The 14,974-nt window shown below is 45.7% G+C and overlaps 1 protein-coding gene across 1 annotated transcript in view; it reads left to right on the top strand.

Moving 5' to 3' along the window:
- Window positions 1–13,711, top strand: part of LOC147668298 (scavenger receptor cysteine-rich domain-containing protein DMBT1-like) — a 158,627-nt gene extending 144,916 nt beyond the window's left edge. The window contains exon 5 of the mRNA XM_086948624.1: window positions 13,240–13,711. Within this exon, the coding sequence (XP_086804750.1) occupies window positions 13,240–13,474 (235 nt within the window). The 3' untranslated portion in view covers window positions 13,475–13,711. The remainder of the gene's footprint in view (window positions 1–13,239) is intronic.
- The last annotated feature ends 1,263 nt before the right edge of the window (window positions 13,712–14,974 follow it).

Genomic DNA, 14,974 nt, shown 5'->3' with positions numbered 1-14,974 from the left:
TTGCGTTCGGACTTTGAGGCAGTTCAGAGGGGGCGGGTATTGGACTCCCAGCACTGCCCAGAGGAAGACGGAAAGCGGAGCCTGATTGAATTATCGGCCCAAGAATTTTGCCTCTTCTTGGCAGTGCTGTGATTCCGCCATGACTACCTTAGAGGATGTTTTGGCTGCTTTGGCCTTAGTTCAGGTGGAGCTGGCAGCTTCCAATAGAGAGGTAGCTGCCTCAAGGGCTGAGAATTACGAGCCAGGGTACATAGATTACCCACTAAAGTAGTGTGGCTCACTGGTTAGAGGCGGCAGACCCGAGAGCAGAGGACGGCCCGGGACCAGGGTTCGATTCCCGGCGCGGCAGGTTTCTGGACCAGGGTCTGCGGACTCGATAATTCTCTCGCCTCGGTGCCCACTCTGATCAGCGATCACACTCGGCAACTCTGGGCATTAGCTTGCCTCATCTTCACTAACGGCCCCACCAGACCGCCGGGGATGCCTGGTCTCACCCTGGAGACACCCATTAAGGGACCATCTCTCAGGGAAGCCAGGAAGGGTTTCGCAGCGGTCGAAGCGCCTTGGGACCCTACGGGTAAGTAGTGCGCTATATAAATGCCTATACATACATTTACATTTACTACTGCAGCACAGGAGGGGGCAACGAGTGGCTCGTCTCCTACTACCTCCGTGGTGGTTGAGATGCCTGCACAAATCCCTCTTGCTCCTCCTGAATGGTTCTATGGGGATAACAAAAAAGTACAAGTATTTATGACACAGGTCCAGTTGCACTTCATGTGTAAGCCTAAGATGTTTTCCACATACCAAGCGAGGGTTGCTTTCCTTATTTCATATCTAGGGGGGGAAGCAGCACAGTGGCCGGTTCCGATAGTTAGAAGGGACGACCCACTCTTATATCACTGGGATAATTTCAGGGAGGAATTCGAAAAAACCTTTGATAGGAGAGCAGAAACCTTCACTGCAGATAGGGAATTGTTAAAGCTGAAACAGGGAGATGCTGATCTGGTTACCTATTTAAACAATTTCAGACGGCTAGTGGCTGAAACGGATTGGCCTGAAGCCAAGAGATTAGCCTTATTCTACCAAGGCCTTAGTGAAGAAATGAAAGATGTTCTGGCCCACATAGACCCCCAACCCCGTACATGCTCTGCCCTGATAGAACTCGCCCTACGCCTGGACCATCGAATGAAGGAAAGGAAAGGGGAACATAAGAAGAAAGGAGGAGCCGTTCTGCCATATGAACAGGCGAGTAGTGGAGAAAAAACGGTTACATCCCCTGAGCCTATGGATATAGGAGCAGTGCGAGCCTCCTTGACCGCCAGTGAAAGGGAACATAGACATAAACAAGGACTATGTTTATACTGTGGGAAAAAAGGACATTATTTACGTGAATGCCCAGTGAAACCCAAAGCTAACAGGTTTCGGGGAGGACAAAACCTTGCAGGAATCAATGAGAAGGAGACGGAAAACTCCAAAGCTTGAAGGCAAACGAAGGGAGGCACTCAAGCACACATATCATCCCTTCCCTTACCCCTAAAGCGGAATATGAGAGGAAGTACCTCTTTTTGGACATGACTATTTTGATTGATGAGGTGAAACAAGACATTCGAGCAATGGTTGATTCAGGGGCGACTGGATGTTTCATGGATATCACCGAGGCCCGTCGATTGGGAGTGCAGCTAGTTCCCAAAGAAAGTCCTGAAACGGTCTACGCGGTTGATGGGAACGAACTACAAGCGGGACCCATCACATGCCATACTCTGGAGTATGAGGTTACTCATGATCACACCCACCATGAACACCTGGAATTCAACCATATCGATTCACCGCAATATGGGATCATATTAGGCTTCCATGGTTACAAAAACACGATCCTGAGATAAGATGGACCACAAAAACGATTCAGTTTCTTTCTCCCTATTGCTTGGAACACTGTCTTTCGGGGGTCTGGAGCCCGGCTCAAATGTTGTCTTCTTTGCATACAATAGCCACAGCCGCAGAAAAAGAAGTGTCTCTTCCCCAGTATTACGCTGAGTATGAAGCAGTATTCAGTGATAAGGAGGCTGAGGTTCTTCCTCCACATCAATCGTATGATTGCCGCATCGACCTCATACATGGATCTGAAATTCCCATTGGGAGAATATATGCTCTTACCATACCCAAAAACGAGACATTGCGAGCCTATCTGGATAAGTATCTGGCTCTTGGATACATCAGACCTTCTCGATCCGCTGCAGCCTCTCCGTTGTTTTTTATACCGAAGGCCAATGGTGAAAAGAGATGCTGCATCAACTACAGAGCGTTGAATTCCATCACTGTAAAAAATCAGTATCCACTGCCCTTGATCCTAGTGTTACTGGAACAGGTCCGTGCCGCACGCATATACTCCAAGCTAGATTTGCGTGGTGCATATCACCTTGTTCGTATCAGACGGGGTGATGAGTGGAAGACGGCATTTAAGATGTGGTATGGGCTTTATGAATATTGGGTCATGCCCTTTGGGCTCTTTAATGCCCCGGCCGCATTTCAATTCTTCTTAAATGAAGTGCTTCGCGAATATTTGGACCATCATGTTGTTGTTTATATTGACGACATCCTCATATATTCAAATTCAACCGAGGAACACGTAACGCATGTGAAATCGGTGTTGCACGCGCTACAGAAGCATCATCTATTCTGCAAAATCACCAAGTGTGAATTTCATCTGACGACGGTGGAATTTCTTGGGGTAAGGCTTACTCCGTCGGGGCAGGTAATGGCTGAGAGAAAGGTGCAGGCCATTGTGGGGTGGCCTCGTCCAAACAACGTCAAAGATATCCAGAGCCTGTTGGGGTTTGACAACTTTTACAGAAGGTTTATATCCGGGTTCTCTGGAATGGTTTCACCACTCACTCGGCTCACAAGAAAAAACGTACGGTTTGTGTGGGATGACGAAGCACAAACCGCTTTTGACAAGCTAAAGAACGCTTTCTCCACCGCACCGGTATTAACACATGCCAATCCCGACATCCCTTTCATTGTCGAAGCGGATGCGTCTGAAATAGCACTAGGGGCTGTGCTATCAAAAAAAGATGTCTCTACTGGAACGCTCCATCCTATAGCCTACATGTCACGCAAGCTCAGTCCCGCAGAAATTAACTATACGATCGCGGAAAAGGAGATGTTGGCCATTCGAGATGCATTTGTGGAATGGAGACACTGGCTGATGGAAGCTAAGCACCTGGTCACGGTCTACACTGACCATCGAAATTTGCAGTTTCTACGGGCCGCCAGACATTTGTCTCCTCGGCAACTCCGATGGATGATGTTTTTTGAGGAGTTCCGCTTTCTGGTTACATTCCGGCCTGGTTCTAACAATAAAAAGGCGGACGCGCTAACACGAAGAGAAAATCTCCTGCTTCCCACAGAGAAACCCATCGGATCCATCGTAGAACCGGCCAACGTCATAGGAGCAACTCAAACCAGTGATATTCTGTTGGGGGTCAGAAGAGGAGCACAGACCTGTGTTTGGGGCACATGGCTTAGACACCATCCGGAATGGAAGATAAAAGATGGCATACCGATGAGAAGAAAGCAGGTCTTAATAATGTTAATGTTAATGTTAATGGGTGTCTTATATAGCGCACAGCTACTCCAAGGAGTGTCCCGGCGCTTTCTGACCCATGGCTGAGAAGAGAGATAAGGAAACAGGGGACATACCAGTTATTGATTGTAAAGCCATGTTTTCAAAGCCTTTCTAAAAGCCAGCAGATTGGGAATGCGGCGCAGATCGACAGGAAGAGAGTTCCACAATTTAGGGGCGAGATATTTAAACGAGCGTCCACCAATCCTGACTTTCTTAATGGGTGGAACAGTTGCCAGGCCAAGGAATTCAGATCTAAGAGCTCGAGTGGGCTTATAGAGAGAAAGCCGTTTCTGAATATAATGGGCACCTACCGAATGGAGTGCCTTATGGGCCAATGTAAGAGCCTTAAATGTAATCCGCTTCCTGTGAAGGGAAAGAAGCAACTCCGATGCCCTGGCATGGCGGGGTAAGCCAAAAATGGCCCTTGCCGCGGAATTCTGGATTACCTGAAGTTTGTGCAGTAGGTAGTCTGGCAAACCAAGGTAGAGGATATTGGAATAATCAAGCCTGGAACAAATTAAAGCCTGTACCGTCAGCTTCCTGTGGACCAAAGGGAGCAGAGGAAGGAATTTGCGCAGCATTTTTAACAGACCAAAACAAGTACTGGTGAGACCTGTAATTTGGGATTTCAATGAAAGGGTGTTGTCAATTTTAATCCCAAGGTTTTTAGCAACCGTGAAAGAAGAAGAAGGGGGTGAAATACTCACTGGCCACCATTCCTGCCAAGGCGGGTCTACCTGACAACCAAAGGAGAGCACCTCCGATTTGTCGGGGTTGCACTTGAGGCTGCTTCGCTGAAACCAGTCGAAGACAGCCCCAAGGCAACCGCGGATGCTCTCCCTGTCGAACTCCGTACCTTTTTTACAGGTGAAGAGAAGCTGGGTGTCGTCAGCGTATGATATGATCTGGGCACCCAGAGACTCCGCCAGTACCGCCAATGGAGTCATAAAGATGTTAAAGAGGGTCGGGCTAAGCACCGACCCTTGTGGGACTCCAACATCCATCGGCGGCACCTCGGCAGAGTACGGAGGGGCCCAGACCACTTGTCGGTGACCCGCTAGGTAAGATCTCAGCCAGCTCAACACCGTCCCTCTGAGACCGATCTCGTAAAGTCTCCTCAAGAGGGCCTCATGAGGGACGGTGTCGAAGGCCGCCGACAGATCCAACATCACCAGCATAGCTCTTCCACCTGAGTCGAGAGCTTCCTTGATGGCTTAATTTACTTCCAATAGAGCGGTCTCAGTGCTCAGATTGGAGCGGAAGCCTGACTGGGTAGGGTGGAGTAACCCATGGTCTTCCAGGAAGGAGAAGAGCACAGAGTGGACGTGCTTCTCAACGATCTTAGCTAAACTGGGCAGGCAGGGCAATACCCTCGATTAATTTACGTAAAACAGTGTTCTCATGGTGCCATGAAGTCCCAAGTGCCGGACACATGGGTTTTATCAAAACGCTGGAGAAAACCCAGAGACAATTCTGGTGGCCTTCCATCAGACCTGATTTAAGCCGTTGGGTGGCAGAATGTGTCCACTGCAATCGGATGAAAACGGACAGACAAAAGCCTCAGGGATTACTGCTACCTCTGCCCACCCCAGAGCATCCATGGGAGAGGTTTTCAGTACACTTCATAGTGGGACTTCCGAAAGACCAAGGCAAGACCCCCATTGTAGTGGTTGTGGATTTCTTGACCAAAATGGGCCATTTCATCGCTTGCACGCAGGTGCCCACCGCGGGTCAATTAGCTCATCTGCTCCTTGTGTACATTGTACGACTACACGGCCTTCCCAGGGACATTGTATCTGACCGAGGGGCACAATTCACTGCCCGCTTTTGGAAAACTTGGTGTGCTGCATTGCGCATAACGTCTTCAGTGTCCACCAGTTTCCACCCGCAAACAGATGGACAAACAGAGAGATTCAACCAATCTCTGAAACAATATCTCCGCTGTTATGTGCAGGAAAGCAGTGACTCTTGGGTAAACTGGTTGTGGGTGGCGGAAGTAGCCTATAACAGCACGCAACATGCATCCACTCACCACTCACCATTCTTTTGCTACTATGGGCATCACCCTAGATTCACCCCTATGCTTTTGCCGAGTGACAATGTGAAGCTACCAGAGGTGAGGGACAGATTCTTGCGGGTACGCAAAGTGCTTTTGGATACGCGCAAGAATCTGGCACAGGCCAAGGCAAGATACAAACTCCAAGCTGACAAGCATCGGAGACCCAATCCAGTGTATAAAAAGGGGGACTTGGTGTGGTTGTCCACCAAACATATCAGGTTCAGGAAACATAGCGTATTCAACCCCCGGTTTATTGGGCCTTACCGAGTGTTGGGACACATAAATCCGGTGGCTGTTCGGCTGCGGTTACCTGCGCAATTGCGCATTCATCCTGTCTTCCACGTTTCCTTCTTGAAGCCCTCCAGGTGTCCTGTTAGTAGGGCTCCTTTGCCTATCTGGGTGCAGCAGGATTGTGAGTATGAGGTGAGTCGGATCCTGGACTCTAGATGGGTAAGGGGTCGTCTACAGTATTTGCTCTCCTGGAAGGGGTATGGACCGGAGGAGGATTCTTGGGAGCCTGCAGGGGCTGTTCGGGCTCCTCGGTTGGTGGCCCAGTTTCACCGATTGTTTCCGGATAAGCCGCGGGCGGAGTCAGCCCCCCTTGTGAAGGGGGATGTACTGTCAAGGTCTGCAGCCTCGGTGGCGTGTGGCCATCGGAAAACACGGGCTTTCCGCGCTAAAGACTACATTTCCCGGCATGCCGTGCATACGTCACGCAACAACATGAGATGCGCGCGCAGACCGGGAAATAAAGGGCTGCTGTAAGCGGCGGGGAAATGCCGATAATTCGATTCTGTTCTGGAGTAAGCCGCAGTAGGATTCCTGACTTGTTTTCCCAAGTCCTACGTATTCGTGAGTACCTTGTTCTGTTTGGGGTGCGAGGCGTTGGTACCACCGATCCCAACAGCGCACCCCACCTGCTGTTTTGTCTTGGTGTTTCTTTCGGCTGAGAGAGACACAGGTATCAGACATTCAGTGGAGATACCAAAGGGTTTGTTTGGGCAACTCCGGCCACAGGGATAGAGACCCTTGTGTATGTGGCAACACCCTGCGATAACTGCTTTTGCCCAAAGATTATATATATACTGATTACTTTATGGAAAAGAGGAGAAGAGTGGTGCGATAGGACTCATACGTGTGAGTGTAACACTGAGCCTCGCAGTCCAGCAAAAACGGAGCATGAGCATATAGAACTATTGTGTGTTCATGTTACACAGGGGGAAGTAACCATTGTGTGAAGTAAATACGAAGCTCTAACACGAAGGATCTTACACGCCTGTATTCTCCTTGTGGACTCTTACTATATGCAGGGTTCATTATTCTTTCCTTATTTCATTTATTCAGGAGACATGAGGGGTATTGCAGTATTGGAACAGTGAAGTACCCATACTAAGAGAGTTGATGCATAGTAAATGGTATGTGTAATATACCCTCACATACGAGAGTCTGGAATTGCTTCTACTTAGCAGAGGACCTTGAATGTGTTTTGATTTATATTCACAGTTGGGTATAGTTCCAGATACCTCCTCAATCTACTGTCTCCATTGGATTTGGTCCGTTGTATTTTCCTTTACAGGTATAGCCTACTCACCTTTGGGGTTTTCTTGTAAAGGACGTAAGGAAGGTGACACTTATAGGTTAAGGGAGGTAGGGTGTTCTAATTCCCTGTTCTTTGTCATTTCATATCTCCCTCCCCGCTGTCCCCTTCCTTTCCTGCGACGTCTGAATTGTCTCGGTTGTCTGTATCATTGCGTTTGGACTCTGAGGCAGTTCAGAGGGGGCGGGTATTGGACTCCCAGCACTGCCCCGAGGAAGACGGAAAGCGGAGCCTGATAGAAATAAACTTAGTAGCTGAGGAAGCAAGTAAGCAACTTGCTCGCGCACGGCTTGTAGGAGTAGTGACTTTTTAGGCTGAACTAACGTACTGTTGCTTCAACCCTACAAGACGCACTTTAAAATTAATAACACCTGTTCTTTCTTCCATTGGAGATAGCAACTAATACATTTACCCTTTATGTTTTTACATAACTCTCTCAGTCTCCCAAATGCATATTTTCGTTCATTTCCCATAACTCCTCGTTTTCCTGACAGCCGCTCGTTTCAAGTCAAAAGAGCTGTGTCCTTTGCAGAAGTGCAGATGTAGGCCTTTGCCTTGCGTTTGCAGACGAAGGCATCTGCAGTGCTCAGTATTCAATGCAGGCTCTAATTCTTATGCACAAATATTGTTGCTGATACCACAGGGTCTGGTAATTTCTGGGTTCCGTAATACTTTAGTATTCCAGATTTCCTCCTCTGTCACAGTGATGTACTAGGGCAATTAAGATTTCTGGCAGTGACAATAATCGAAGTTAAAATTTACTGTATTCCTAAACATGTATTTTCTGTCTGCATCACACCAGTGACCTAGCAAAATACATTCAAGTTCAAGTTCAAGATTTGTATAGCGCACTACTCACCCAGAGGGTCTCAAGGCGCTTGAGGGAGGGGGGTACTTTATTTATCGAATATCCAAGTTTTTTGTTGTTTTCTGAAGGAGAGGTGGTTCTGTGTAAGGCGGAGGTGGGTGGGGAGAGAATTCCAGGTTTTGGCCGCTAGGTAGGAGAAGGATATTCCTCCCATGGTGGATAGATGGATGCGCGGAGTTGCGGCGAGGGCTTGATTGGACGATCGTAGTTGGCGGGTGGGGGTGTAAAAGGACAGGCGTGTGTTGAGGCAGTCGGGTCCTAGGTCGTAGAGGGCTTTGTGTGCATGGGTGAGGAGACGGAACGTTATTCTCTTGTTGACGGGGAGCCAGTGGAGGTCTTTCAGGTGACCGGAAATGTGAGCTTGGCCGGGGATGTCTAGTATGAGTCTGGCTGAGGCGTTTTGGATGTGTTGGAGTTTTTTCTGTAGTTTGGCTGTGGTTCCGGCGTAAAGGGTTTTTCCGTAATCCAGTCGGCTTGTGACTAGTGCGTGGGTGACCGTCTTTCTTGTTTTGGTGGGGATCCATAAGAAGATTTTTTTGAGCATGCGTAGGATGTTGAAGCATGATGATGAGACGGCGTTGACTTGTCTGGTCATCGAGAGGGAGGAGTCCAGGATGAAGCCCAGGTTATGTGCGTGGTCCATAGGTATGGGTGCCGTTCCCAGGGCTGGTGGCCACCATGAGTCGTCCCAGGAAGAGGGGGATGAACCTAAGATGAGGACTTCCGTTCTGTCCGAGTTCAGTTTTAAACGGCTGTTCTTCATCCACTCGGCTACTTCTTTCATTCCTTCGTGTAAGTTGGTTTTGGCGGTGTTTGGGTCTTTGGTGAGGGAGAGGATCAGCTGGGTGTCGTCTCCGTAGGAGATGATGTTGAGGTTGTGTTGGCGCACGATGGATGCGAGGGGACTCATGTATACGTTGAAGAGGGTGGGACTGAGTGATGATCCTTGTGGTACACCGCAGATGACTTCGGTGGCCTCTGATCTAAAAGGGGGAGACAGACTCTCTGGGTTCTTCCGGCGAGGAACAAGATGATCCAGTCCAATGCTTTTCCTTGTATTCCGACGTTGCTGAGGCATTGTATGAGGGTGCTATGACAGACTGTGTCGAAGGCTGCGGAGAGGTCAAGTAGGATGAGGGCAACTGTTTCTCTGTTGTCCAGTAGTATTCGAATGTCGTCTGTTGCTGCGATGAGGGCGGTCTCTGTGCTGCGTTTGGCTTGGAAGCTGGACTGTGAAGGGTCGAGGGATTTGTTGGATTCGAGGAAGGTGGCGAGCTGACTGTTGACGGCTTTCTCAATGACTTTGGCAGGGAATGGGAGGAGCCAGATGGGGCAGTAGTTCTTAAGTTCAGTGGGGTCGATGTTTAACGGCCTTCTATTCAAAAACCCAAGTGGGTTGGATGTTCAATAATCTGTAAAATCTGACTTCCTGGCAGATAGACTACAGCTGCCTCCCTTTTTACGCTGCTGCTCTTTCCCTGTGGAATCACAAGGTGGGGATTCAGATAAGCGCTTTCTTTACGGATCTTGCGGTTACATTTTACAGCAGAATCCCTTTCCTAAACCACAATGCCAACAATGTGAGTAAGCTAACATGATAACTTAACTATTGCTACATTTAGGGAGCAACACACTTCTGAAGAACGAAGATTTCTGTCACAGCTACAGCCTTTTGAAATCTGATAGCTATAGTTAATCCTGAGATCAGCAGTCCTGGTCTGATTGGCAGCATGTACCTTCTAGCATGTTGCTAGCAAGACAGCTGATTAAGCAAACTCTCATTAGAGCACAGTGCACCTATTTCAACAGATGGAATAAGTGGCCTCTCCGAACGATTTGGGATTTCTGTTTGTGCATGTTCATTAATAATATAAACCGGTTCATTGCTATTAATTTGCCCAGAGTTGAAGAGTTAGCTGTGTGTATAGGCTGTGCGTGGGGCTGTCAGTAAGCTGTGGAAGACACTCTATAAAGTTGTCCCTTAACTGCATACTTGATTAGCATAGACTGTGCAAAATGCTCACTAATGGCCCGGTTCACAAAAGTAATCTGAGACAAAATCCTAACTTTACGAATTTTGGTATTCACAAAGGGCATTTAGGAGTAGTAAAGTTAGGAATTCTAACTTCACTACTCCGAAATGCCTTTTGTGAATACTGAAAGTCGTACAGTTAGGCTTTTTCTCAGTTTAGGAGTAGTGAAGTTTGGAATCCTAACTTTACTACCCCTAAATGCCTTTTGTGAATACCGAAAGACGTAAAGTTAGGATTTTGTCTTAGATTACTTTTGTGAATCCGGCCCTAAACTTTCACTTATGCTGAGATTAGATCTGTTGTTGGAATGTAAACTGCTTTCTGTTGTATCTTTACCTTTAAATGAGTACATTCCTTGCTGAGAATGTAGTTAGGTCATTATTAGAATGTAATGTATTAAAGAGTGTCAGTTGTTACATGGTCTGTGAAGAGAACGACTTGCCTCCCTGTCGGGCTTAATAAACTACTTTCTACTCAATTTATGAAAAACTCATCTTTACATTACTGGCGACGAGGATGGGATGTCCACGCATATCCTAATTTTGGTACCCTTGTCCTTAGGTGCCAAAACAATTGGTGCAAGCCATTCAGAGGATTCTATCTCCTCAATTACACCAAGCTTCAACAGCCTATCAATTTCAACTTGAAGTGGTTCTAACATGAGATTAGGCACCTTCCGAACTCTATGTACAACAGGTTTAGCATTACCTTTCAAAATTATCTTGTGCTTGAAACCTTTCAGAAGACCCAGATCTTCACTAAAAACTTCAGGAAATTTCTCAAAAATATCCAAAAAATCACCCAAATGAGAAACCAACATAACCTGTTCGGGAGCATTGGGATTCAAAGTAATTCCTAAGTTCCTTTGATGACGCCAACCAAGGAGAGTATCTCCCCTTTTTGCAACATACACCTTTCCAACAGTTTCTCTGCCCTTAAAAGTAATGGTCTGGATGGAGTATCCAATCAAGTCAATTTTCTGTTTAGCATACCCAACGGGATTAATGTCAGGAGTCAAAAGTTTGATCTTATCTCCATCAAAATTTTTAAACCAAAATTTATCACTGATAAGAGTGAAAAGTGAACCAGAATCAGCAAGTACGGGAACAACCTTGTTGGCAATTTGGATGTCACAAGAGGGCATAAATACTTCGTCATCGTCAACTTGACTCACACCATTAACAGCATCATCTTGCAAATTGGTGATACAATGAATTGAATCCTGGGAGTACTCTTCATCATCGTCAACACAATTAACTTTGTTGCTTTTACACATCCTAGCATAATGGCCTTTCCTCCCACAATTCCTACAAACGGTAAAAAAACTGAAAGGTAGGGTTGCTGGTTCTAAGCTTAATCCTTTGTGGTTGTCTGTTAAGGATAGAGGCTGTGTGATCAAAGATTCTAGGTTGCAAAACTATCAAGATAAGTACAAGAGCAGGTTTGACGTTCTAAAGGGGGTGAAGAGTTCTTCTTGGAAAGTGGGTGATTTTGTATTTGTTAAAAAGGCCGTTTGGTCCCCAAAGGGTGAGTCAAAGTATTTTGGGCCTAGACGCATTATAAAGGTCATGAAGAATGTGGTTATGCTTGCTGGTGGAGATGTTTGGAGTATGTCGCGGTTGTCAAGGTGTGTGGAGGGGGATGATGGTGTTGTGAAACCTGGTCCTGGTAAATGTGTTGTGGAACCTGATTCTGAGAAATGCTCGAATCAACCACCTCAGAATGAGCATATATCTTCTCGCAGCACTAGCATTAGAACTAGGAGACCTCCATTGTACCTTCAAGATTACTTCCCTGGGTGACTTATCTCTTTTACTTGATCTTTGTTTTCCTGACTGTTCCTTCTTTCTTTTTCTTCTTTTCTTTTTACCTTTTGCACTTTCATCCTTTTCCTCCCTCCTTTTTTCCTTCCTTGTTTTTATTTCTCTTTCGTTTTGTTATTTTAATAAGGGAGAAGTGTTGTATCTTTACCTTTACATGAGTACATTCCTTGCTGAGAATGTAGTTGGGTCATTATTAGAATGTAATGTATTAAAGAGTGTCAGTTGTTACATGGTCTGTGAAGAGAACGACTTGCCTCCCTGTCGGGCTTAATAAACTACTTTCTACTCAATTTATGAAGAATTCATCTTTACATTACTTTCTTTTTGCTGTACTGTGCCTTTAAGAGTAACATATTTCTTCCACTTGCCGTCCACACAACAGCTCCTATATTGCAGTTATAAGGCACAACCTGCCCATTGATTGGAGGTCTAGGTCTGGCTGGAGGGAGGTAACTTTTTTGAAAACATGTTTACTGTTAATTTTTCATAGGACATATCCAGCTATTACTTCCCATCTGATTTGGGAGGAGGAGTCTCAAAACCTGGCTGTTTACAGCCACATAGGCTTTAACCATAATGTCCCTCCTTACCCACACTTCGCAGCGCCAAGACGCCTCGGCAATCGAGCGCTATATAAGCACATAAGCATAAACATAAACATTTGGGGTTATACAACTAGATATGAACTCAAGCAGGCCACACTCAAAGAATTAGCTTTACAGAGTCGCCTCTGTTTGACAAAAACCTGTTTTGTTTGATGTCACCTTTGATTAGTCATGAAAATAATTTACACACCCTCTGTTGAAGTTATTACCCATGTTGCATACAGTGTCGAGTGTGCATGATGGTTTTCTTTTGCACACGCAATACGTTCTCATCAGCATCGCACCTGGCTGTTTGAACTTCTACATATAGATGGACATTAACATACCTCCGTGCTTACTATTACATTTTTCAATAAGGTGCTTCCGTGCGTACAGATGTTTACTACTCTCCATATCCGTTAATGCGAGTGTTAAGTCCAGGTCAATCAAGTGCCTCCGTGCTTAATTCACCATGCTGAACTACATTATTGAAATCACATTTCATAAAAATAAAACTTTAAACATTGTAATTCGGTTAAGCAGATAAAGTTCAATAATATCTTCTATTGTGACAAAAAATAAACTTTACGGTTTGTATCCACTTTCCTATATAATACTACATCCTATGTCTTTTCTGTTTCCCGCAGGTGTGTTCAAGATTTGTCGTATCACAATTTTACATCGCCTACCAGAAAGCAGGCACGTTTTTCCTTTCGTGCTTTCACTTTCAGAGACATTCATTCAAGAGTCTACCTTCAGTGTAAGATAGCTGTCTGCAGTATAAGCGACCACTCCTCCCGCTGCAGCCAGGGCTGCATCCAGAGATACAAAGCAGCGCTGAGCTCATCTCAAGATGGGCCGAAACTCATCGTGGGGCAATAGAGCTCCAGTTGAACAGGATACCAGATGGAAACGTCTCTGCCTCAGTTTCAAGCCAAATAACTTAGAGTACACTATAACATTTCACGTATATTCAATGATATTAAGCACCATAAAGGAAGAGCGTAAAGCTTTATGTTTATCAAAATGCAAATATTTTAGAAACAATTTTGCTATAATTATAGAAGTTAAAAGGGTTGGCATTAAGTGCACAACTAAATATTTTGATTGAATATTCGATTTCTGTTTTATCGTGAAGTGGCTCAAGAATATTTTTGTGTTCTGAAATTGTTTGTCAATGATATTGCCATCATGGAATTTGTATCCTCATATGGATCAATAAGAATAAATGTTTTGATTTTCCACTGCTAGTTGTTGGTCTATTGTTCTGTACATTTCTCTCATTGTTGCCATCTGTGGTCCCATTTACAAGGGCCCTTGTTAACAATTCATGTTCTTACTGGTATGTTTTTCCTGGCCATTCGTATAGATAACCCTTTCCCAGTTTAAGTTGGTTATCTTGTCTCATCACTGCTATGAACATGTGCTTAAGCAACTCACCTTTATGGCACCTGTCAGTCACTCTTTGCCTTCCTTAACACTATAATCTGTCAATCTTTAGGTTTTCCATCTCATCTAATCCTATGCCACAGATTTCACTGTCTGCTCTTAAGTTTCCTCTCATCACTCTGTATTCTGCTTGTCTCTCTCCAATCTCAATGCATTTACATTTTATCATCATTAACCTTCCAGCAGTCCTTTTACCTGCTCTACTCTCACTCACTTGCCAGTTTCCTTTCAGTCCCCAATCACCTATCACTTTATAGTTCCTCTGACCCATCTCTATTTGCTTTACACTCCTCCTTATCTGATCCCATAATATCATCATTAGCCCCCAAACTGTTCATCCAGCTGCCATTATTCCACATAACATTTCTAGTTCACGTTCAACCTCTCCCCTACCATTGTCATTGTTTTTCACCCACTCCCTCCTTGTTTCTGGACTCCCTGATTACTAACTAGACCCATCTCAAGGTATTTTGGTGCCACATAAGAGAAAGATATTTGTTCCTTGTTGAAAATGGCCATATTTTGTTTGGGGTACTGATGATTATTATCTATGAGTCACTGGCAAATGGCCAAGCGCCTTTAATTCAAATGTCACAAGTGAACTGCAGCACCCATTGTGCCATCCACTACAGTGACTTTGTAATGTCTGTAGGTACAGGAGTGTTCTGATGAATTGCTCTTGGGTCCAATATCTATACTTGGTGCAAGCCTTTAAGTGGTGTGTGTGTGTGGGGGGGTGGGGTCACTATACTACCTACAACTCAGGTTGTGGAAAATTCTTCCCATGCTCCTGTCAATGTGCCAAGACATCTGGGCAGTGATGTAACAATAGCTCCCAAAGCTCCTGCAGTACGGGGGGCAAGATCCAGGGGCCACCCTCCACCATTGAGAATGGGAGGCAGCTGAGAGCTCCTGACTGGCTCCAGAGTGTGG

The sequence above is a fragment of the Lissotriton vulgaris genome, unplaced genomic scaffold, assembly GCF_964263255.1.
Source record: "Lissotriton vulgaris unplaced genomic scaffold, aLisVul1.2 SCAFFOLD_1331, whole genome shotgun sequence".
In the NCBI taxonomy this organism is placed as follows: Eukaryota; Metazoa; Chordata; class Amphibia; order Caudata; family Salamandridae; genus Lissotriton; species Lissotriton vulgaris.
Note: the sequence above shows the minus strand (reverse complement) of the source record. Positions and strands in the feature narration are given on the sequence as shown.